Source organism: Bombus terrestris, chromosome 6 (genome assembly GCF_910591885.1).
Source record: "Bombus terrestris chromosome 6, iyBomTerr1.2, whole genome shotgun sequence".
Lineage (NCBI taxonomy): Eukaryota > Metazoa > Arthropoda > Insecta > Hymenoptera > Apidae > Bombus > Bombus terrestris.
In genome coordinates, this window is record NC_063274.1 from 16,836,037 (window position 1) to 16,861,795 (window position 25,759).

At 33.2% G+C, this 25,759-nt stretch overlaps 1 protein-coding gene across 8 annotated transcripts in view; it reads left to right on the forward strand.

Annotated features, from left to right (window-relative positions):
• The window catches only part of LOC100643994 (potassium voltage-gated channel subfamily H member 5), a 206,341-nt gene that overhangs the window by 173,977 nt on the left and 6,605 nt on the right, over nucleotides 1-25,759 (forward strand). For all 8 annotated transcript variants that reach the window (XM_048406906.1, XM_048406905.1, XM_048406908.1 and 5 more), the window contains 3 exons: nucleotides 4,673-5,003; nucleotides 22,562-22,785; nucleotides 24,255-25,413. In XM_048406906.1, coding sequence (XP_048262863.1) covers nucleotides 4,673-5,003; nucleotides 22,562-22,785; nucleotides 24,255-25,413 — 1,714 coding nt within the window. The remainder of the gene's footprint in view (nucleotides 1-4,672; nucleotides 5,004-22,561; nucleotides 22,786-24,254; nucleotides 25,414-25,759) is intronic.

Here is a 25,759-nt window from a genome sequence, read left to right on the forward strand (position 1 = left end):
AATCCAATACTTTTAACATTGCAAAACTGTCATCTGAAAATTAATAAATCTGTCGAAATTACACAACAGTTGGAAAGGAACTTCTTTATAGAGGCGATTCCAGGGTAGGAAAGATCGATCCCCCGGAATTTAAATCCGACCCCTTAACTACGAGGAACGCGGAAGCCACTTCGAGAGGTTTCTTACTTCGAGCCTCCTCGCCGTGCCACTTGGAAAAATAATTTCAGCGAAATGAAGTCGAGAAAATTGCTTTGATTAAAATATCGAAGATCCAGTTCGAATGAGATGACGGTGGTTACCGCGTCCGGTCAAGGTCAACCAGGATATTGTGCCAGAAATTGAATGGTGTAGAAAACTTAGCGATCTGCTGGATTTTCGTTCTTAATCTCTCAATCCATTACTTCAGGACAGAGCTGTACAAAATTTGTATTATTATAATAAAAACAGGTTTTGAACTCGAAGGACCACAAATGTGTCAAAAATTGACTAGACTGCGGATATTTATGCAAATTCGTATCCTTATGCATATAATTAATACTGTAGTCTAGATAGACAATTGTCCTACTACTTAAATATTATAACGGATACCTACTACATTTTGCATATTTTATATATTTTTGCATATTACTTCCATTCTATGCATTTTTACATATTACATTAATTCCGTGCACTTTTGCATTTTCAAATCGTCGCCCTAGTTCTTAACTGTTCTAACTTCTTTCTCCAGGAAAATGTAATTAGCCGATCCACATACGTCTCATTAGTATAAAGAATAAAAATTCATAATGAAGATGATGAAAACTCTACTTAGAAAGTGACAAATATTCAGTTCTTTTCAGTTCTTACTTCACACAATATGCAATATTTAAGCTTCGTGAACTAGAAACTCAATTCTCTCAGTTTATAAACTAGCGACGACAGAACACTCAAGAACAAGAGCGACGAAGTTTCCCATAAATACATAATGGATCCTAGTAGTGGTCTATTAATCGCTAGACTGCGAATTTTTATACAAATTCATATTTTTTTATAATATAAATTAAAAAATAGAATTTCGCCAGAAAAATTGATTTATCTACCAAATATTATTATAGAATGCATTTGTATATTTTATATATCCTTCATACTATGTGCATTCTGTATAATTTTTTCTCTTCTAATTTTCTATAAACGTATATAGTATGTCTGCAGTCTACTGATCACTATTATCTGCCTACCATTTGTACTTCTTTGGTCGTTCACGTTTCTCCTTTTTAACAAACTCCGTTAAATTACAAAACAATTTAATCACGGTGCAGTACAGCGTGTTTCCGAAGCACGACGTACCATGGACTAATTCTTCACTACGCCAAGAGAGTGTCCGCTCGGTAAATTGATAGCTTCCACGTTCTACAGGATTTTCCGTGCGCGATCATTAAGGTGCACGAACGGTTGAGAGCGTGACGTCTCTACAAAAAATAAAATTAAAAAAAAGGAACGAAATATTCTCCGCTCCTTTTCCTGTGCTCTGACGTTTCGCGATCGTACCAGCTGACCCAACTTATATTTCCAACTCTCTCGACCCTGGCAACACGCCTAACGACGCGACCGCTTAATGATCAGAGAGCTGCAGTCCTATACATTCGAGAAGGAAACCGAAGCCGAAAGCAAGAAAATCGACGTTCTAAAGTACGATCGACACTCAGGAGAATCTCGATCCTACGAACGGGTCAAATTTAACCCGCCGTTAGCTGCAGAGTTCAACGAATCACAAATCGAATCTTCCTCGTTTGCCGTTGACCTTAAACCTTCGGAGCAGGCCCGGAGATTCCTGCGGATAGTTTGCCGAGCTCCCTATTCTCGTGGAAGCTAGGAACGTTTTCTTGATATCGATTGAATTTATACGACTTGCAGTTGGAACAATTTTTAGTGGATTATTGTCGATATCGGGTGGGCGGTAATTGAGCCTTTCAGAACGCTGATGAACTTCGCTATATCGAATAGCAATTCGGACTCTCTTCAAAAGTGAATGATCCGCATCTGAGGGGAAATTTAACAACAACTGTGAAGGAACAAATTTATCTGATTAACACGATGACTGTCAGCATGGTGTTTGGTAACCCATGTTACTCAATTTTTTGAGACGATTAAAATAAGATAAATTTCATGGACCAAAGTATTTACAACAATGCGAATGGCTTGGATTACGTTACCAAGAAAAAGTGTGCAATGCGATATAATAAATATCATGGTTGTGATATGTTTCAAACTATTTAGGCTTTCAGGGTAAAATGTACAAAATTCACGTAACAACGCGTTAAAAAAAAGCAGTGGTGGGAATCAACGTGTCAGAAAAAGATGGGACGTTAAATAATATGGTGAAATAATAAATAACTGCGTGATATAAAAATTCTAAAATATTTCTTAAATTAATGGCTCAATCATATGCAAAAACAATGGATAAACATCGATATACTAAAAGAAAGTTAAAAAGTTTTGCTTCTTTCCGACTATTTTTACCCATAAATTTATAGGCACACGCGAAAAGAAAGCCTCCGCTGGCTCGACGACAATGAAAGGATGAGGGAATGAAGAGTACGAATGGCTGAAAAGTATAAAAGCGGAGAGGCAAAGTCTAAAGAACATGGAACGCGGACACGCTCCGGGTCAGCGGTAGTACGAGAATACTGGGGCGAAAGAAGGAAGAAGGAAAGTCTGCGAATGAGAAATTTCGCTAAAGTACGAAACGAGAGAAATGAAAGAGAAAAGAGAACCTGCCTCCTTGTCTGTGTATATACAGTCTGGGACAGAAATAAGTGGACAGATACTGCAAATAGGTATCAATAAAATTTAATCGAACTAATGTCATATCTCAGCTTTATTTATTATACGAAGCACTTATTTGCCAAATCTTTTAACTGCACAGAACAGAAAATAGTGAAAATTAATGAAATTGTATAAGATAAGCAAGTGAGTACGAACTGAACAATCAAGTGCTTTGACACTAAAATTTCTAAAATTTAATCAGTTTGTCCTGTGAACCGCCCTGTGCTCGTATATTCTTATAATATGTATATAAGTTATTTAGCAAATAATTGAAATTAATATTTATATTTTTCTGTATATAAGCCGTATTCAACAAAAACTTTCTTTGTATCTGTTTCCACTACCTGCCCACTTCTTTTTGCCTCCAACTGTACCTTGTACGTATGCATGCGTGTGTGATTAATATAAATGGTTAGAAGCACGTCTGAGTGGTTTCGCGTGACCTAAATGTGAGAAGAAAAATGTAGGAAAATGGGGAATGATAAGGAATCGCTCAGAAAAATGTACGTCGTCGTTGACCAAAAGTGAAGACATGACAGATAACTCTAACGAACACGTTTAAATACAAAGAACGCACAGTAGAGATGCCGTGAATCTCTGTTGCAAAAGACGTTCCAATTTGTTCGGATCTTTTGACACAGATGAGGACAGATTTGTCAAAATATCCTGTCATTATCATGAACGTATCCCATGTATGACGTTTATTTATGTCAACGATTTGATAAGGCCAGCAAAGTAGGTGAAATATTGTATGAATATTCAATTTGTCATTTTGACTTCATTTTATGATAAATAACATATAATTAATTATTACGTCTTTAGTAACTTTGATAGATTATATGAAAAATATTTGATTACACTTTTAAAACTATTTATTGTTCAAAATATTCATCTTTCATCGTAGAATCTAAAATTTGAAAACTAAGATCTGACAATATCAGTGATAAGTTCTAGAAGTTGTCCTTTATTTTCAAGAATGAAGAAATGCCATTTTTTTTTATTAACGATCGCAAAGTTAATTCTTAAAGTATCGATTTATAATAAAAAATTATTATTTTCCAATACGAATAGTGCCACAAATATATATACATCTATTTGAATTCTTGAGTAAACTTCTGCTAAATTATTTCTTTCAAAACTGAAGATAAGACAGATCCATAAATTGACCCATAAACACGCTTTCTTCATAACGGAAGACCTAACAAATACCTACAAGTAATCAAGTTCCATCCTATCACATTACGTATGGCAAGGCTAAAAACTGACTATCATTGACAAATCTGCTTTTTCCGAAGATGCATTCGAAGCAATCATAAAAAGACAAAAGAATCGCAATTTCCGATTCGCCAGAAATTCCTCATGAATATTTCATGAGACAAACTGTTCAAACCCCGTCTTCTTCTCGAAAGGTTGTTCGCGTTTATTGGCTCCGATAACGCGTAGCCAAATTCGAACCACACGAAAGAGAGTCTGGAAAAATTCAGATCTGACGAATCATAAAAAACACATTGCGATCTCTTCGAATCCCGTACATTTTTCTGAGCGTGAAAAGTAACATGTCGCGTGTATGTGAACTTTCGAATCAGGGTGTGAGCGAACGAGTAGAGAAAGTGACACAGTCGTTGGATCAAGCTGAACGTGAGAGGGAGGATAGAAAGGGAGGAACGAAAGAAGGGAAGAAAGAAAGAGAGGGGCAAGTAAGGAGGAACGAACGAGAGGAGATAAGGGAGGAAATATAGAGAGAAAAAAGAGAGAGAGAGAGAAAGAGGAGAAAGGCTCCGGCGGGGGCCGCTCGTCCATGAACCGAGGACACTGATCACATCCTCCTTGGACTGATCGGCCCTTTTTCTCGCTTCCTGATCCGTAGGTACGTCTTTACGATAGTCAGCTACCTGATCGGCGTCTTCATATTCGCAACGATCGTCGGCCAGGTTGGAAACGTGATTACCAATCGAAACGCGAATCGACTGGAGTTCGAGAGATTGCTCGACGGCGCCAAGACATATATGAGACATCATAAAGTGCCGGGCGGAATGAAGAGACGAGTACTCAGGTGGTACGACTACAGCTGGTCGCGAGGAAGAATACAAGGCGGCGGTGACATCAACACCGCCCTTGGTCTACTTCCAGACAAACTGAAGACCGAGCTGGCGCTACATGTGAATCTCTCCGTATTGAAGAAGGTTACCATTTTTCAGGTGAGTTTTTCTTCTCAAGTATTTTATTCTGTGTTGTCGGTGAATAAACGCGACAAGAGATAGTTCTCTGTTTATTGCTAGTAGTAAGTAAGGGAAACGGTTTCAATTTGAGCATGGGAACTGCGATGACGTTCAGAATCTGAGATGTTCATCCGATTTATTAGATTGCAAAATTTTTCAGATTTATGTAACGTATTTTGAAAATTGTCTTAATGTAGAAATTTACCTTCATCAGATATAAACGGTGCTCCATATCAGAGATTTATTAACCATTAAATTATTTGGTTTAATGATGCTTTATATATGAATATTTTATAGTAATCTGATAAGAATATAGAGATAGAGATATTCTATGAAAGATTGCCAATTTCATATTCATTTTGACTAACTCCGAATTTATCGATAGATCAATGATTCGAATAAATAATTCTTGAGTTGTACGACGCTTGATGGTATGACTTTCAATTTCGCTAGAAGTATTTTTAATCAAAACGTTCGACTATAGCGTGAAAGGAACGCGATGATTGCGTGAATTATTGGCAAATTCCCCATTTCTCTTGGAAATAGTAGAAATAATCCTACATAAAGAGGTTGGGTATGCCAGCATGACTATTGATTTGTATTTGATATTCCGCATTTGTTTCTGCTATTTGAATTATATTTAAATTATTATAAAAATATTTATCTAGGTAATAGAAATTTAAAATTCAACATATTCGAAAGGTACAAGTTACTACTATTTACTATGCTAAATTTACTACGGCATTAATGCCAATTAATACATGATATATAAATCACAAAACACATTTCCGCAATTTGTTAAATTGTTCAAAAAACTGTTTGCTATGACTAAATTTTATACGTAATCTTTTCAATTATCTACCCTATGTGAAATGTATAAATTTCTCGTATTTCATAGCTGAACAGAAAGGAAAATATCAAAATGTTCGCTTTCATCGGTGCACGAAATGTAATGGAAAATCATTTTATATGGTTTAAAGGGTCTTTTAACGCAAGATACATCAATGGCCTTTTGCTATACGTATATATATGTATAGCTCACTCGATCACAGAAAGAAGAACACAAAATAAGAAAATATTTCAGCTCGGGAGAATCGTATCTCATATCTTTTTGTTCCTATTTTACCTTCTTTCTTTTCTTTGCCTCTGTATTGCCTCCATCGTATTGACAATGCGTCGAAATGGTCGATACAAACGGTATGTGACATATACCTCAATTTATATAATATATGTATATATGCATGAAAGGCGTGTCTATGGAGTTGCGAAAGAAAATTTTGGATTTAAACGATATGGAAATGCTGTTTCATAGTAGGCAATACATTTGTAAAGCGAATAACAAAATTATAAAAGTATTGTAAAAACGGGAAGATAACAAACATTTACGATATAAAAGGTAACATATAATGCTATTACTACTATGATCCTTAAGAGTTGTTGAATAAAAAATTAATATAAATAATATTCTGAAATATAATATTATTTGAAATAAAAAATTGTAACATAATACGGTAAAATAAAAAAAAAGCTAGCATTAATGAATGTTTTCAGAAACTTTCAACTTTCCAATCAAATTTTTCTTCTTAAAATCTTTAATAATATTCAATTTCTAGATTATAATAGCTCTTCGCCCCGTATAGACATAATATCAAGGAATATTTGAGATTATAAGCTTGTCTCTAAATTCATAAGTACAGGTGAAATCCGAAAAACGAAAACTGATGTCACTAAAAGTTTCATCAGTCACGCTCTCCAAAAATATAACAGCAAACATCAAATAAAATAGTACGCCATTTGACATCGATTTCGATATTTAACTTTTTTTCTTTTTGGCATCGAGAATCATAAATATTCTCAACCATTTTACAATATACTTGAACGAATAAAACGAGGAAAGTATACGTGTAGAATTTAAAATATAAAAATACATATACATCATATACATTCAATTGCGTCATAACAATAGGAAGGAACTACATGTAATATTAACATATCAATGAACATTCTCTATAATTCTGTTAAATTACAGTAAATATTACTTCTCATTGTTATTAATTTCTGATTTAATATTAATATGCAATGTAGATTTATAATGGGATGACGATTGCTCGTCATGCGAACGCAGTTATCCGCGTGAAGTGCCATTTCGATTCAGTTGAAATCGATGTTGAAATACGCGCAATCCGAAGACCTTATCGATCACCTTTAATAGCAATTCCAATTCAATTCGGTATGTTCAAGCATGACTTCTCACACGACTCCAGGGCAACTGGTCTGGTAATAGGTTAACCTCATAAGTGCTTATGATGATGATGCAATGATCAACTAAGTGCTATCTAAGAGACTCTTCTAATCAACATTAAGCATTACATAACATTAAGCACACGTTATGATTACTGTTAATCCTTTAGCCGCGACGCCCACATCGCGTCTACTTACTCTGTTAATAAATATGTCTACTTCTTTATTCTGTTAATTCTAATAAATCTACGTAAGATAAATTTCGTTCGCAATTTTGTATAGAAGAATATGAAAAAGCTGTCCAAGATTTCGTACAGAAAAATATGATAGCTGTGCGCGATTTTGTACAGGAAGGTACGTGCCCCGCGGTTAGGGGGTCAAAAGTATCACTAGCAAATACTAGCATTTCACAGGAATTTGAACTTCTATGAAATGCTTTATTTTAAAAAGGAATTGTTCGTTAAATTTTTGTTGTTTAATTGTTAACTGTTAACTAGATAACTTTTGAGACTTATTGCAACTGTATACTATATTAAACTAACGTACAGCTAAAATCTTTCAAGAGGCCAAATCAGCGATAGGAAAATTTCAAAATTTTCTGAAATATTCTATGCATATTCCTGAAATGTATTTCCTCAAATACATAGCGAATGTTTCATGGTGAACAAACGAGGCAGTTTGTGTGTATTATGATCAAACATTAGATCAATTGACCTATTGTTAACGTGTATAGTAAACAAGCATAATAAGATTGAACCTCTGGCAATCAGCCTACGCTTGTAATAAATGAGATTCCAGGACACAAACGCAACACAGCTCAAGATTTCAATTACAATATACAATAAAGAGAACAAATTTTTCATTTTCTATCAAGCTTTGAATAAGATCTTTTATCATCGCATTAATTAAAAATACACATTATCATACATTGAATACTTAAGTTCCACGATGTAACGTTTCTTCCGGATTCTCTAATATCATAACTTCACAGAATTTTAAAATAAATGTTTTTAAATAATCCAAATATTTTCACAATATTTATATTCCGCAATTATTATTCTACTCTGAATTTAATATATTTTTAATTACTTTACATTTTCATATCTACGTCGTTCATTCTATACGTGATATTTCTCTCCTCTTTTTAGTGTTAGAGTGGCAAAAATGCAAAAGTACGTACATACGGATGATCTGTCTGGCCGGAAATACGAGCCACATTTCCGGCAAACGATTTCCATAGCAACACAAACTGTAGCGTTAGCTGAACTGCAGCGCGACAACGCATCAAATAAACAATAAAAATTCCACTTTACCGTTGAAATTCTATCCTTTTTGGCTTTCTTTTTTCCTCGTTCCCGTTTTTTTCTTTTTTTCTTTTGCTACGCAGTTTCACGGTGTAAGCGGTACAGGTAGACAAAGAAATATATCACATACGAATAATCATGAAAGAAGTATTGGAAGATTATACTGTCTGAAGAAACGACGTTCCGTCATAAAAAAGAGAAGGAAGGGAGAAATAGAACAGTTTTAATCTACGGGTCTGCGAATGCCACGATAAAAATCGATGTATCCGAGAGATGCTGGCAAATCGAATGGCTTTGTTCCAGGTGTTGCGACAAATTGAAATGTAAGACGTCGATTACGTATGAATCTAATGCATGATTTGCTAGTAACATCGGCACGCTATTTATTGCAGAACAATTGATCGTAGTGCCGCTTTATATTTTATTTATTTAAAGAAGATATTCGAAGCTCAATTTTCGAGGAAAATATTAGTCTAAATATAACAGTTTTATAATATAATATTATCTATAATATAATAGTAGTCCAATGTAATTTTATAATATAATATTATAGTTATATATAATTGTTGAGAATTGTGGATCTTGATGGCCGAAATATCGTTATGGGAACATTGAATTTACGCTTGGGATTAATATTAGTATAGTCGTATATTTATTTTATGAACGATTTCTAGAATATTCATCGACACACACACGCGTCTCACCACTTTCTTCCATACCCGGCTGTTAACCGACTGAACAGTTTACATTCATCTGTTTTTCAAGCACCGCGCACACACATACCTCCACACACTGATACCCACATACAAGTATCTCTACTACGCATTTAACCCAGTCCAGCACACAAAATTATACATATCTCAATAATAATATAATAGTTTTATAATATAATATTAATCTAAATATAACAGTTATTTTAATGACATAATAGGTTTACACATTTTGCAGAATTAAATAATGATATTACTAACTGAAGGGGGCGTTATCATAAGGATTCCTTTGATATGAGGTTTAACAAGAAAGATGTTATTTGAGCACGGGATTTACTACCCGTGTTACCTGATATCCTTGATAAGATTAGATCGATATTCTAAGGAAGGATGATTATTATAATTTTTATAATAATGAGTAAACTGCGAATACTTAGAATTTACAAAATGGAGCTTAGATAGAAAAATGTTTTATCTATTTGGTATGTTACAAAGTATTGTACTTATACATATATTTCTAGATATCACGTGCATTCTGTGCATTTTTGTATCTACAAATTTCCCATAAATGCAGAAAAATCCGCGGACTAACGGAGAGTATCACATGATTCATCCTGCATAAAACATTTATCTGTCCAATTTTAAGTTACAACAAAATTATATAGAATATTTGTATTATCGATTTGAGCTAATATCCTACAACCTTTCAATTTTTCACGCTGAATCTAAAACATTTCCTTTATTCTCTCGATGGAAAAAAACGTACGTTCACAGCTAAGACGAAATTCGTTCTCCTTAATTAATTTTCTAATTACATAGTATTAGAAAACACGAAACAATTAAGATACGAATGAGCTTGTAATTGCTGTTTTGTGGAACAGGTCATAGAACAATTTTGCACTTTGCTTTGTCAGTATCGTAATAAAAGTTTCTTCGGTTACGCAGCAGCGCAAGATTTCGCACTTGCATTGTTTTTTATGGGCCATAATATAACCGAAGATACGGCTTCTTCGGTTTCACTCGTAATGGTACACAGGGCTAAGTAAACGTGTAAGCGAGATTCGTAAGTATAATGCGTTTCCTTGTAGTTGAAGGTACTTGCAGTTTAAGGAAAAATGTAACGAGATCTAAGCGGAAGTTCTTATCTTGTAAAGTCGCTTCGCGCGCTTTCGTTGGTTCTACTGTTGCACTTTATCAGATGTTCTACTTTCCCGATGGTATAGTTTTAATCAAAAGTAACTATTTGCTTAAGTATGAAAAAGATCGCACGGTAATCGTTATATTTAACTTTGACCATATTACGCTGTAAAACAGTCCAAGAAATATGCGCATTTCAAAAGTTTAGTTTCTCGAGACGAAATGATGAGTGGAAATATAAACAATATCAAAAAGATATTTCATTTATGATTATTTGATGTTATACTTCATTTCAATATATGATGAAAATAATCGAAGAGGGAGTAATCGAAATTATTAGATTATTACAGGATGCTGTATATAAAAATTTATCATATATATATAATGTAATAGGAATTAATAACACAACATAGAAGTATTTTTAGAAATTAAAGAAACATGACCTAGTTTAATATTATTTGCAGAACTAAATGTACGCACCATTATTTGCTAAATATCATTTCAAAAATATATTGATATATTATTGCGACGATATATAGACGGGAAAAAGTAAATAGAAAAATAACTAAATCAGCTTCCATTTAAATAAATAAAATTCAGACAGAAACGGTGTTACGTTACGTTACGATAAATGTGGATGAAAATAAACAAAGTGTATAATTATATTAATTTGAGAATGTAATTAACAGAGTAGATCTGAGAAAAATCGATTAGAAAATCAGTGAACGTATGATTGTTAAGCTAACTTCTACAACAAACTGGTCGCACATCGAATTTAACGTGAAATCTATTCAGCCTTGGGCAATGACAGATCACGAATTCAATCGTCTCGTGCCAGCCGGTGATGCAATTAACATCGGACGTAGACACATTTGCTCTTTGATTTCCTTCTCAATCTCAATATGTATATCGTGTATCGAGCATAGAACACAACCAAACGTACCTAAATGATCTTATTTTCTGTCAAATATGCAGCTATATAAATTGCCAATTTTTACTGATAATCTATATTACTAATTTTTCAATGAAGCAATTAATAATTTATTAACAACTTTCAGACCTTTTTCCTTTTTTCAACCTATCTAAGTAATTCTATTAGGTTGTTCCAAAAATTTTTTCGTTTTATAAGGAAATAATAGATGCATAACATTTTTTATTTCTATTTCAGAAAAAAGTTAGATTATAAAAGTAATAGAATTTTGTCAGGTCTGTATCAATTACAATAACATTAACAGAAAGAAGATTACTTGTCTCTTTTATTTTTTTTCTCTTGATTAACTTCTATAAATAAGAATTAATGTACTAAAATAAACAATAGTGATGGAAGAAAAAGAATCGTGTTTTTAAAGCAAGTATAGTTTACTGACAGAAAAATAATAATTAATGTACTTCGATGAACATACTCTTCAAATTCGATGTTGGCCTCCAAAGTAGTCCTTAATTGTAATATTCTAAGCTTTCAAAAACTTTTTAAAAACTCAAAGCTACTTACTGATACTTCCTTATTCCATATTTTTTACAGATTATCATAATATTAGAAGTATTGCTATATTACAATAAGTTTTATAACAAATTATTATATATTGTATACCATCTAAAGAATTTTATTCGTTCCATAAAACCAGTGTTGCTAAGAGGATAAAACTTGTGGATATGACAGAAAAATTCCTCAGTCGTGAACAGACCTTGCTTCGAAACTAAGAATATAGGAAGGCAAAAGAAGAAGATGGAGAAGAATAAGTTACGAGACGCATGTAGATTCAGAAACTTCGACATACCGCGCGAGAATATGCAACGTGAAGGAATCTGAAATCATAAAAAGGAGAGAAAATATTCAAGATTTTAGACGTTGAACAGTTTTATAAATAATATCTGCTACATAAACAATTTTGTAAAGCAAACATTAGTAAATAAAAATATTCTTTATCGTGCTTCTTTAGTATATAAAATGATTTGAAGATTAAAATTTATGTAAATATGTGTATATATATGTATGTAACATTTCGATATTAATAACAATTAATTATATTTCTTAAAACCTTGAATTAAGAATTAAATATAGTTAATTACAGTAGATATAGTATTTTCACAGCAAACAAAACACACGAGAATATTTCAAACAGCATGAAGAAAATGAAAGCAATGCTTCCATAGCCTTTACATACCGAGGAAGAAATTAGAATTTTAAAAGAGATACATCAGATTTATGGAAAATCCGGACTAACAAAAGTCTGCTTTAATGTTAGTGAAACTAGATACCACGAGAAAGGCAATTATTTAACGTAACCAAATATTCAATATATTTATTCAATGAAAATTGAAATCGTCGCAAATTATGATCGAATGGATATATACTAACATTATTGTTATTAATATTATAAGACAATGTATGCATTAAAAATATACTACTACTGGAGAGGATCTGTTTCCTATTCAACAACAAAATTTTTCTTCCAATTCCTCTTTCTATATTTCCACAAATTTAAATAAAAATTAATCTTCCATTAACTTTTACATGATTCTCATCATTGTCCACTAGAACAGATCACAATTCTTCGTACTAAGCTACACGAAGCTATTTAAATAAAAATCATCCAGTGATGAAGTTCAATATTAATAACTTCTAGCAAAACCGCAACACCTTTTTACATAAATCCAGGAGAAACATACATAAAGTAAGCTCGCCCATGACTTTCACAAGAAAAGAACAGATACAGATAACCAGACTCAGAATAGCTTACTCCAACATTGCACATTCGCATCTTATCAGAAAACAGTATCTTGAACCCTGTGAATATTGCAGAACCAGCAACGCCGTCGAATATCTACATTGTGCTACACCAAATTCTAAGATACAAAGAAAAATATCCAACGATGTACAATCGCTTTTAACTAATAGAATACGACGTAAGAATTTACGACGAAATTTACGACGTAGAATTTAAAAATTTCTTAAAAGAGACACATCTTTTGTATCGCCTATAGAAGTATAGAAGTATAAAATTGCACTAATTGGCTAACTAATTACTTACTAATTAGCAGCACTAATTACTTTGATAACTGTACGAGATTAAGCATGTAAATACTATTCAAAAATGTATATATTTATATTTAGAATACATGTAATTGTAGTTACTACACGGTTACCAGGGCTTAGTGTATCTTGAGGTTGTACAAGGGAGTAAATGAGAAAGCTATGTAAATCAAGGTTATTCTGTAGCCAACAGGCAAAAACTAACAATGTACATATATATACCTTACCAGGAGATGTGACGAAAACCAATAAATAAATAATAATAATAAATTCAATGATTAAATAATGATAGCTTGTAATTAAAAATCGAATAATAATAGACAAACACTCACAAAAATAATATAATAATTATTATTTAATAATTAGATGAATTTTACTCACGTAAAAATGCCTCTGTCAATAAAAACGTATCTGTCTGAAATATCCTATATCTGAAATATTAAATTCTATTACATAAATTTGTAGGAAACGACGCGTGGTATTGTAGTTCGTCTTCACTATCTCAGCCCGTTAGAAATATAGGCTCGTATTTCTTCACACTACGAAACGCAGTGCAACGAGTACATTTGGACGCTGAATACCAGCGAGTATCTCACTTACGTGAAATAGGATCTACAGCCTAATTTCCAGAAACACGCTGTGTTTCTCACACCTACCAACAATTTACAGCGAAAAGAGGTCTGGTTAGAGGGATATATGGAAGAAAGGAAGAAGATACGATTCGTGAACCATGAATCTTTGCTCGCGATACTCCCAATGCGGCGATAAACTCCACGCATTCAACATCATCATTCTACCGAGGTTTCTCGCTTTTGTCGCTGTATAGAGAAAGTGGAAGAAAGCAAAGAAAATGTGAATTTAAAAAGAGATTATGGAGATATCGATGGAGTAGAAAATCTGAATTTAAATGGAAATAATGAAACATTATTGACGGTGGAGTAGAATTTTAAGAATTATTTAAAGACTGAATTTAATATCGGAAAAGAAGACAAATTTATTATTAAATTATTAAATTAAAATAGAAAACGTGTCATTCGTGTTTATTAATTAGAAATCTCGTATTAGAATTAAGAAATCATTATTAGAAGCAAATACATTATTTGTTAAAACTTCTATGATTTTAAATGGTACATTGTTCGTCATATATGAAATATCATTTTCTTAAATGCGACACTATACTTTCTGCGCTGTGATCAACTACTCAATGGTGTGGTATTTTTTCAAATGGTATACTGTAAATTCTACAACAATAACGATATGTGACAATAACTGCAATTAATTGATACAATATATGTGTAAATAAACGATACTCTACTTACTCATGGTTGTGTGAAATCTATTTGCGTTTTCAATATTTTGAGAGATAATGCGTATGGTCGTGAGAAATGGAAGTGACATTCGTTGATTAAAATCGGTTTGTCTATAACGTTCGCTGCGTCAAACTTTTAATTTTTGTTTTGAAGAATAATCTATAATTACTAAAAATATTTATAAAAACACTTATTTTCAATGTTTAAGATAATTTGGATAATTCAATGAAAAAAAATTGTTTCTTCTTGAATTAACAATCTTTTCCATATTTTATATTGAATTGAATTGAATGGAATATTTTATATGAAAGAACATTATACTATACTAAATATGATATAATGTTAAAGCTACAGAAAGAATGCTATCAACATGTTACTCATTGTCAGAAGCAAATATTTCTTCGAAAAATAAGATTGCAGCGAAGAATGAAATTAATTTAAACTGTCAGTACTTGCATCGCAAAATTTAGTAGGAAAGGGTAATATTTTAAAAAATAACTTTGGAATTTGAAAGTCTCCAAGTTCGTTAAAAATCTAATTCAAAGAACACAAAATGTGAGATTATGTGATAGATATCTATTATAGTATAATAAGTTCATTAATATTAATTTATGACGATTATTATTCAAGTATTAATATTCCAGGTGCATACTGGAAAGGCGTTTTTGTTCGCTCTAGTCATGTATAAACTCGATACAAAATGTTGGCTAACTATATTGAGTGAATAGCAATGAGCTTGCTACGTGCGCGGAAAATATCGGCTTTTGACTAATTATCAATATTACGCTCTATGTAATTATAATATGAATCTCCGTAAATTACGGTTATTTAATTAAACTTATTCTTCGCGAAACATCAAAGACATTATACACGTTATAGCCAGATTCGAACGATTTCTTCAGAAAATAATAAGGTAACGTTGCACAACGAAAATTGAAAATTCTTATCCGAATAAAACGTCACTCGATAATAACATAGCTGAGAAAAAAATAACAAATTTCACTTGTCCTAAAATGTCTTCAAATTCCAATTTGCACGCGTACATACAATAGAATGATTTGAAACGAAGCAAAAAAAGAGCAAAAGGCCTTCAGATAAACGCTCAACAGATAAAACTTTCGGTAAAAATGTTAAAAACACGTCGCAAATTGCGGAACTCGTAGATAAAGGACATAGATCGCGCAACTTTTCGTCGGTGATAATCCTTTTATAATATAAGCGACAGGGGGACAACGAACTTTTCTTCGGAGTAGTCCAGCAGGAGATCGAGGCAACGTCCGATGATAGTAGAACAAAAATTTGTTTTCCGAGTAAAACGACACGGAATATCTCCGACTTAGGTACATTGTTACATTATCTCTTTGTCAGTAGGAAATAATGGCAATGATCGTGATGCCAGCCGAGCGAAGTAAATCAGGTTTGCTGAATGTTCGTGAAACGCGTTACTTCGCTTAATGTGATCGAACGCTTCTTCCTCAGGGTCATGATTTACGAATGAAAAGAAAAAAGAGAAGGATTTATGATGTCGCTACTGCAACAGTGGAAACCATTCGCTTTAAGGGAAGCAGCTTACTTTCGTTCTATAAAGTTGATCGAAAATAAATAGACGGATTTGTAGAAAAGAAACACTTATTGGTAACGGTGAAAGTGAAATGCGAACGTCATCGATCAGAAATTTCGTATTATTCGATGAAACGGAACCTTGGATTTTTTTGACGATGGAGATATAAATGATTACCTGAACTTTTATACGTTATACATATGTATTTTAGAAAAGAGTTTAAAAAATTCAATATCCTTCAAAGAATCGCACATTGCAAATTTTTTATATTAATATTTATTTTCAATAAGTCAATGTGTATAAATATTCAACGACAAATAATTTTATACAATTAAAGCATATGCGTAACTTTTATCTCTGTCTAAGTCCACTATCGATTTACTTGCCGAATACACATCTTCATAAATGTCTTCGTATGAATATCGTGTCCACTTATTCAATCGTTGATTACCACAATGACGATTTTTTAAATGTAAAGAGGATTTTGATTTTTGGAACTTTGTATTCAATTAAAAAAATAGCATTTGAATTATCACCTTTGATTGTATTTAGGATATAATTGATATTTCTTGTTACCAGATGTTTTCTTCCAAGAGATGTTTATTGATTATAGAATGAGTACTTACAGTTTTGAAATATTATGGTTTATACTTATATTTAACTGTACTTAATGTATTCCAACTTAAAAATCGACCAGACAGTTTAAAATTGAAAAATATATTTATCTTTAAATTTTCCCTACATCGTAAAAGTCCATCAAAAGACCTAGTGCCATTATTATCATCCATAAAATGAATCTATAAATCATTCATATAGGGGTGCATCGGTTAAACTTTTATGGATGCGAATATAGCGTTCCGCACTGGATTTACGTACATATTATCTCTAAATTCATCCCCCCTGCAAAACTCATTTTACTTAAGTAGCTGAGGCAAAGCTCAAAATAAGCCACATCAAACTCAAACTAATCTTAGAGCACAAAAGATACAAGATATGATTTCACGCTAAAATAGCGAACTAAAATTATAGCCTTTGTGGATATAAACTTAATTTTATCGAAACTAATAATAACGGCGATGCTCGTGGAAAAACGAGGTCGAATCTAGTTTTGTTAGTTCTTATTGATCAATATTGATACTATAAGGTAAAAATTAAATATATCTCTCGGAAGTTATCACAATTTTCATTATACGTTTATATAGATTTATAAATCACTATTACAGTATTAATTCATTATAATTGCATATACCTTAAATCAGTTCTCCATTGCGATATTCGTAGACGACTTATTATAATTCGTAATTTAATAAACGTTCATTTTATTTCCATTTAAAGATATCTATTCGCGGTTTGTAGTATGTTTCGAGCTTTTAAATCGCACTGTACAAAATTTCAGCGAAATACAAAGATGTCGCATTAAAATGTGGAAAAGCGGTTTTCCGCGCGAATAATTCGCGTTTGAGATTTTCAGGTAATTTCGAGATTTCTAGAATTTCGTGTTTCTCCGTATATTCGCCAGACCACAAAACGCAAACCTGAACAAAATTCGTCGCAATGTTTATGACACTTACGTAAGATAAGCATTTTCGAGGACAAACTTTCAATTGCAGACGATGACACTTAATATGACATGAATTCGATATTAAATATGTTCTACAAGAAAATGAACAAAAATTCTATACTTTCTGTATTGCTAGTTTTTAAACAACCACATATATCGTGCTACAAAGTCAAATGAAAATGTTTTGTCGAATGTGATTGAGAGTGTTTTATGTGACTGCTCTCGCCAATAGTATCTTTTGAATTATAAAACGCGACAAAGTAAAAATATCTAAAATGCATTCTGATGCGACATTTTGAAGTGACGAAAACTATCACAATCGCATGGAACTATAATAATAACAATTTGAAAGTTGACGTATGTTTTACTTTATAATTCAATTTTACAACAAACTTCCTTCCGTTATGAAAAAATATGGGTACAGTGATTCTACATAGTAATCCCTTTTACGGTAACCCTCTGCATAGCAATTCCTTTTTACATAATATACATTTATATTTTACTGCTGCTACAACGCATACGTATTATGTTAATTTACAACAAACCACTCCAGCACACGAAATCATACACTTTAACTTTATAATGCATATTTCTTATCCTGTTCCTAAGTCTCTTTGCGTGTATGCTAGGATTTCCCTTAGCTTTCCCAAAATTCACACTTTCTTTACGTATGCCGTTTCTTATTTTGTAATATTAAAAAAGACACGAGCAACTTCAAAGGAAAGCAGGATAGCATGATATCGTATTCAGACACGCAAGAATATTAAATTGTCCCATCCTATTAAAGAAACATTTTACTGTATTAATTCCTTAACAAGGAACTACCATTATTTTTATTTATTTAAAATTATTTAATAATTATTTATTTTCCTATGTTAATCCCTTAACATATAACTATCAAACGATATAGAATAATACAATGGAATATCATATTCAAACTTTTCACTCAGTTCTGTTGCTTTAAAACATTGGGATTTCTTCAAACGATGCTCTAGATAACAATCAAATCTTTAAACATTCGCGATACGCAGTATACATCAAAGTGGAAAATTCATCGAAGTGCAGCTGGCAAACTACATAAAGTAGAGTATTATTATACCAATATATCCATTAGCTTCGAAATTTTTGTTCGATCCCCTTAAAACTCCTTCAAACTTCTTAAAACGATTATTTAGACAAGAATCGACTATTGTCATCACTCGAAAAACGTAATACATTTCGCTAAAATTCAAGCAAAAAAGAATATAAAACGTAGCAGAAGATATTATCTCCAAAATTTGTATTTAACTTCTTCCAATTTTTGATTTGGATTCCTCTAAACTTCCTCAAACAATTCTGTAGAGAATAATCAAGCATTGCCACTCAAGTCACATAATCCGCTTTGCCAAAATGTTACTATGTAGTAAACAACAAGTTAGCATGGAAAGTATAACACGAAGTATGAAATAATCGAAATTTTCGAAACGTTTATTTTGTTAATTTTTTATTCAATTTTCTTAAACTTCTTTGAAACTTCTTTCAAGTTCCTTGGGTAACAATTGAACGATTTCATTCAAAACGTGTGACATACTTCGCGAATGCACAATGAGAACGTCACGGATCGTCCCAGATTCAACAAACAAGCTGACAGTGGAGACGTCTGGCACCATAAGGCTAACACCGAGGACGATTTCCTCCGATGTTCGAGTACATCCGCTGCAAACCTGCTGCGCCCGTTTGTCACGAGTGCAGATTCGCCTGTCTGAGCGCGATGTGGAAACCATGAAATGTCACGAAAAGAGCTTCAACGAGAAGATTTGAGGCCTTAAGGGAAGAGGAAAGAAAACGCGATCGTCAAAATAATATTCGAAGAATGTCTATTATCTGAAGGCGATTCCGCGCCATCTGGAACAGATCCGAAGAAAAAAAAGGAAAGAAAAAGGAAAGAAAGGATATCGAAAGAAGTCGGTTCAAAATTCCTTTTAAGATTTGTTCTCGACGTTGCTCGTTGAGGCGGATAAAAATTATGAGAGGAAATCTTTACGCTGAAATAACTCGTGCGTACTGTGTCCTTTGACATTTGAACGATGATGAAAGAAATATTGAATGAATAATATTCAATGAAGATATTTGAAAAAGAATATATTTATATTTTAATAGAGATATTTAAAGAGAAGTATATTAAGAGACGCTTTCCTTCTCTAAATTGAAGAATATCGAAGCATACCAAGGTTTAGGAATAACATATTATTCGAAATGTCTCGACTCTTTGTATCCAACCAACTTCGTTACGGTAGAATTGATAATGTAGAAATTGTTCTTTGTATTATTATCGTCGATAGAAAATCTTGGAAAGGGAGGAGGTTAACGTGTAAGTAGATTTACAAATACATTTGCAATCTTTCCCTTTCCCAGACAAAATCCCGGTTACAAAGAGTTTTACCCACAAAAGAATGTTTAAGTTGTTGTTGATGAATCGTACCATAAAAATTTGTTAAGTGTAAAAATTCAGATAATATCAAAATACGGAGTTTATTTTTCTACACGTGGAATAATATAATATTTCGATACAGAATAAATGAAATTTCTAAAGAAAATTCAGAATGAAGGAGAATGAAGAAAATAGGCTGATATATCTGAATGAATTACGTCACGGACTTGTTCTTCTGATATTTATTTATGTTTAATGAGCATGTACTATGCATGAATGCACCACTGTATACGTATAGCGGTGACAAGCATCCGTTAATATTCACTGAGAACCCCTCGTCTCAATATCCTGTGCGAGAACAGAAACCGCAAGGTCGTCCTCAAGGAATCGATAAGAGGGATGCTAATTTCAGTCACTTTGCGTATGCGATCATACCAGCTAATATGCGTGAAGATATTCTATCATCTGACCTTGAAAATAAAATGGATGGTTCCCTTACTCCCCTTCCAGTAAATAGATAATCAACGAACGTTTAACCATTCGTATAATTCACACTATTCTAAATTATATAAAAGGAAAAGGTAGTTTATATCGAATTTCTTAGAAATTCAATGTAAAAAGTAATAGCAAATATAATTTAAAAAAGGGAAGGAAAATTAAAAAACTCTCTGGATGATATTTCCGATAAGCTATGTTCATGACAAAAATTAATAATTCATTACACGTGAGATATAAAATTATAAAAAATATTTACTTCCAGATAAAATAATACTTTCATTTTAAAATATGATAAAGGTTTTAAATTCCACATTGTTTTCCTTTCTCTTTTTTCTTTTTTCTTTTTTTGTTGAAACCGTTAATTTTAAAAATGAAATACGAGAGAAGAATACGAAGATGCAAAGAAAATTTTGTACAAATATTTAAGAAACGAAGGATCAAAAACTTAGAAATTGAAATTTTATATCCCACTCTGTTTCTTCCGTTGAAGATATTACTTTTGAAAATGGATTACCAAAAAAAAAAAAAAAAAAAATAACGGAATTGTAAAGATAATTTTGTACAAAAAATTTTTATCGCAGAACGTATCAAGTTTTAAATTTGCGTAAAGGGAAAAGATCTTTAATTAGCAGGTTATATCATTTAACAAAGACAAAGGGACAGTAATTGATTCAAGGATATCATTTCCCAGAAATCGAGATAAATTCACTCTTTTACTGCCCACGATCCTACGATAAAACGCGCTACATCTGTGTAATGAAAATCCTAGTGCAGCCATAATGCTCACCGGCACGCAATTCGCAAGTAAACCGTTCGCAGACAGAGGAAAACAATCTTTTACAACCCATCATTACGATCGTCTGTAATTGGCACATTTATGTGACTTTTAATTGCCGCTACCATTTGCTTCAATGAAGGCGGCGACATCAAACCTTTAATGTTTTTTCATTACCATATCGTGGCCAGTATGTATACCGTATATTTACGTGATCGTCTATACACGTGTTACCCACCCGTGATTTCGTTGATCGTATTTTAACGAAGTCTATTGTACATCGACTATACAAAAAAGAATCGTTTGGCACAGGAAATTGTTAGCACTTTGTACCTCTGGTCCATCTACCGAAATCTTGAACAAACGGTGATAATAAATAAATGCAAAATACATAGTTATGTACATGTACAGTGGCGGGCAAAAAAAAGTTTATAATTATCCCTCCCTAATAATATCTTTGAATTGTAAAACGTGACAAAGCGATTTTCCAATCGATATATGAAAAAGAATAAAAATAATATGAATTGTGGATTGAAATATATAAAACGCATTTTATTGCAACACCTTGAAGCAACAAGAATTGCTACAGTCGCAGAAAATTGTGATAATCATAAAATAAGAAGCATATAAAGATACTATAATCCTATAACGTTGATTTATATTTAATAAAAGCAATGAATAAATATAATATAAATATACCACAGAATAAATGACTATTATCAATATGGCAAAAATCTTTTAGTACAATTCTGACTAAAATTATACCGATTTTGAACTTTCTTTTATCCGCCAGAATATATTTATCACATCGTATATCTATCACAGTATCGCTAAAATGACTAATGTTAATTGTTAATCACGATGTTATTAATTAAAATGTTCAAATTCACTGTTCGCTTCTGGTTATTTACTAATCGCTTACCTTATTTATAATACTAAGCGTTTGAATGAAACGATTCACAGATTCATACGAAATTATTTTATCTTTATTTATAGGAGTGTCAACCCGAATTTTTACACGATCTAGTGCTGAAGATGAAAGCCTATATATTTACGCCTGGTGATTCGATATGTCGAAAGGGAGAGGTAGCTAGAGAAATGTTCATAATAGCCGACGGAATTCTAGAAGTGATTAGCGAAACGGGCAGAGTTTTAACAACCATGAAAGCCGGAGATTTCTTTGGAGAAATTGGAATTCTTAATCTAGACGGATTAAACAAGTAAGTGATTAAAAGTAAATGCTGTCCTATTTCTAATTTTTGTTCTGAGTTCCGTATATTCTAACTCCGAACTACTTCGCGAAATATTATTCTTCATACGTATAACGTTAAACCTACTTTCGTCCAATTAGCATAAAGTTATGCAAATTATAATACAATAAATACATGTATCAATAACATATTGTGGTATTAAACATTATTTAATTAGATCGTCAACAACGTTATGTGACATTATTATTTTAATCAACATGAAAATTGAAGGAAATTAATTTCATCGATACCGTATCGTCATAGCATTGTCAGCACGTTAATTTCATTTAATTCAATAATTTAATCGAGCAAAGTGCCAAACGGAATTTAAAGCACCCGTGCACTTTATAACAGTATATGCGAATATCTCTTGACAAATGGGAAAAGTTTTAAGAAAGCTTTATACTTTCAGCCTGCTATTTTACCTTCTAATGAATAATCGTGTTGCGAGTTCCATAAATGTATCGTATGTAAGTCGTAAGTTAAGTTGCGCAATCGTTTTATTTGATACATGAATCTAAACTGGGAAAAATTTATACGAGAAGCATGTGAAGCTGATGGGAATGCGGCAATAGTCGAAAACTGCAATCGATAAAAACCTCCTTTCAGCTTTGCACGCGTTTTATTTTCCTTCCAATCCTGACACATATATAACTTGTCCTACTTTCTTGTTACATCGTTCAGTATCTCTGAAACATAGTTGTCTGAAATTTCGTTTCGCGCTTCGGTATTTTCCACAAAACTGAATAATTTAATTCCGACGATTGTTAAAAATGCACTTATCACACGATTAAATCTTCTTATGACAAATTAAAGTTTAATAGTTAAAGGAACCATCGATACAAATATTTTTCTAATAAAGTAAAAATACTCGCGGTTTTTCGTAAATAAATTCTTTGTAAGTGTCTGTTTTAGAGGAAACGAATTCTAAAATTATTTTGAAGGTGACACTTTGCAATCTACGAAAAGTCGCTCCCTCTTCGAATATTATTAATTTACAACTAATTCTCTTTATTCGCAGTAGATGTATGAGCAAGAGATTGAACTTTCCTAAACTTTGTCCCGAAGTCTTCGGGTTAACTTAACTCAATTACAAAAACTGATAATGTAATGAATTTAAACTGGAACAGAATCACTGCAGTTACTTCGGAATAATTGATGCGTACACGAAACTCGTTATAATATTCATTGTTACTTTCAAGAAAAGGTTCACTTTCAGAGTTAACTTTTTCATAATTATTGCCAGAAAACCAACGATACATGTATTTTCTCGATAAAGTTCTTTCGCGATGTACTTATACTTATTTTCCTCCCTTATCCTTCAAATGGAAGTTCTACGTCAGTTTAGGATACAGCACACTTCATATTTCAAACCATATAAACTTCGAATTTAAAAAATCAAGTTTCTATCTATCCAACGAATAAACTCTCAATTACAGACGCACAGCCGATGTTCGTTCGGTAGGTTACTCAGAGCTATTCAGCCTATCCCGCGAGGACGTATTAGCGGCGATGAAAGACTATCCAGACGCTCAAGAAATCCTACAGAACCTCGGTAGGAAACGTTTGATGGAGGCGCAGAAGGTGGCCAAAGTATCTAGGCAACCAACGTCGCCTGGTCACGACTCGTCGGACAACAGCACGGGCAAAAGAATAGTTGATAAGCTGAAGAGCGACGTAAAGGGTCTAAAAAATGCGCTAAGAAAGAGCAGACGAAATACAAAACCCGAGGAAAGCTTGGAGCTGCAGCCATTGACGCCAAAGGTGTCAACGCTGAAAAGGCAGCAGAAGATCGACGATACTCAAGACGCGTCCGCGTCGAGCGTCCAAGAACCACCTGTGTCGCCTTTGGGCGCCGGTTTACCTCTACTTGCCAGATTAAGATTATTAAAAGAAAAAGAGGAACGCGAAGAACGTCGAAATCTAATGGAAACGCACGTACACGCGCCTGAACAACAACAACCACCGTTGGACGCACAGAACCCTATGAACCCGAATTTGCCGTTTCTTCAGAGAATACTGCTCTTGAAGGCAAAGAACGAGCAAGAGGCCAAAGAGGCTGACAAAGAGGCACCCACTAAAGAGCCCTTGCTTCCAAAAAACGCTATACCCGAGGAATCACAAGAACAATCGCCCAAACTGCTTCGTAAACCGGTACAGAAGCAGCCATCGGTCCAAAGTACCATAGAACCGATCGTCAAATCGCCGACTACTTCGAACGAAGAGAATGCGAATGGTTCGAACGCGAAGAAACCATGGGCCATGCTGAAGGACGCCTCGTTAACGAACAAAGAAAATTCGCCGCAGAGGAGTCCGCCGACTAAGAGGCTAAGACAGACTTTAATGCACCTAAGACAGCAGACTAAGATGTACGCGTCCGTAGACGATCTTTCACCGGAGTACTGCGGTCTGCCGTTTGTCAAGAAGCTAAAGATACTTAACGAGAGACAGAAGTTGGCGGAACTCGAGAAAGCAGTCAGGAGCTCCAGTTTAGACTGCGGAGAAAACGCCGAGCTTGAGTTCGATGGAAACTTGACGAGAAGCCACTCGGAGGCTTGCGCGATCGAGTATACCAGGAAATTAGCGAAATTGAATCAGGTACGTAGATTGAAGTTTTTAAGAGAGTTTTCGCAAATATTTTGTACGTTGATAAATGGAAAGTAACGTCGAGCTATCAAAGTAATTGATTTATAGTTGTATGTGTAGAGACAAGCGACGTGCATGAGGACGTATACGGTAAAATGAAAGAAATCTTTATCGTCCGAGCATATACCGAAATGCAACATCGGTCAACATTGAGTTACGAATCTAATTGCTAGAAATTTAGATCCCGTTGTATTATACTCGGACGATATTTAACTGCCTAATAGCTTATATCAGTTGTCAGGTATCGGAAACTTTGACGATATATTAAACTATGCGCGTAGAAGTTCTGTCATTTAGT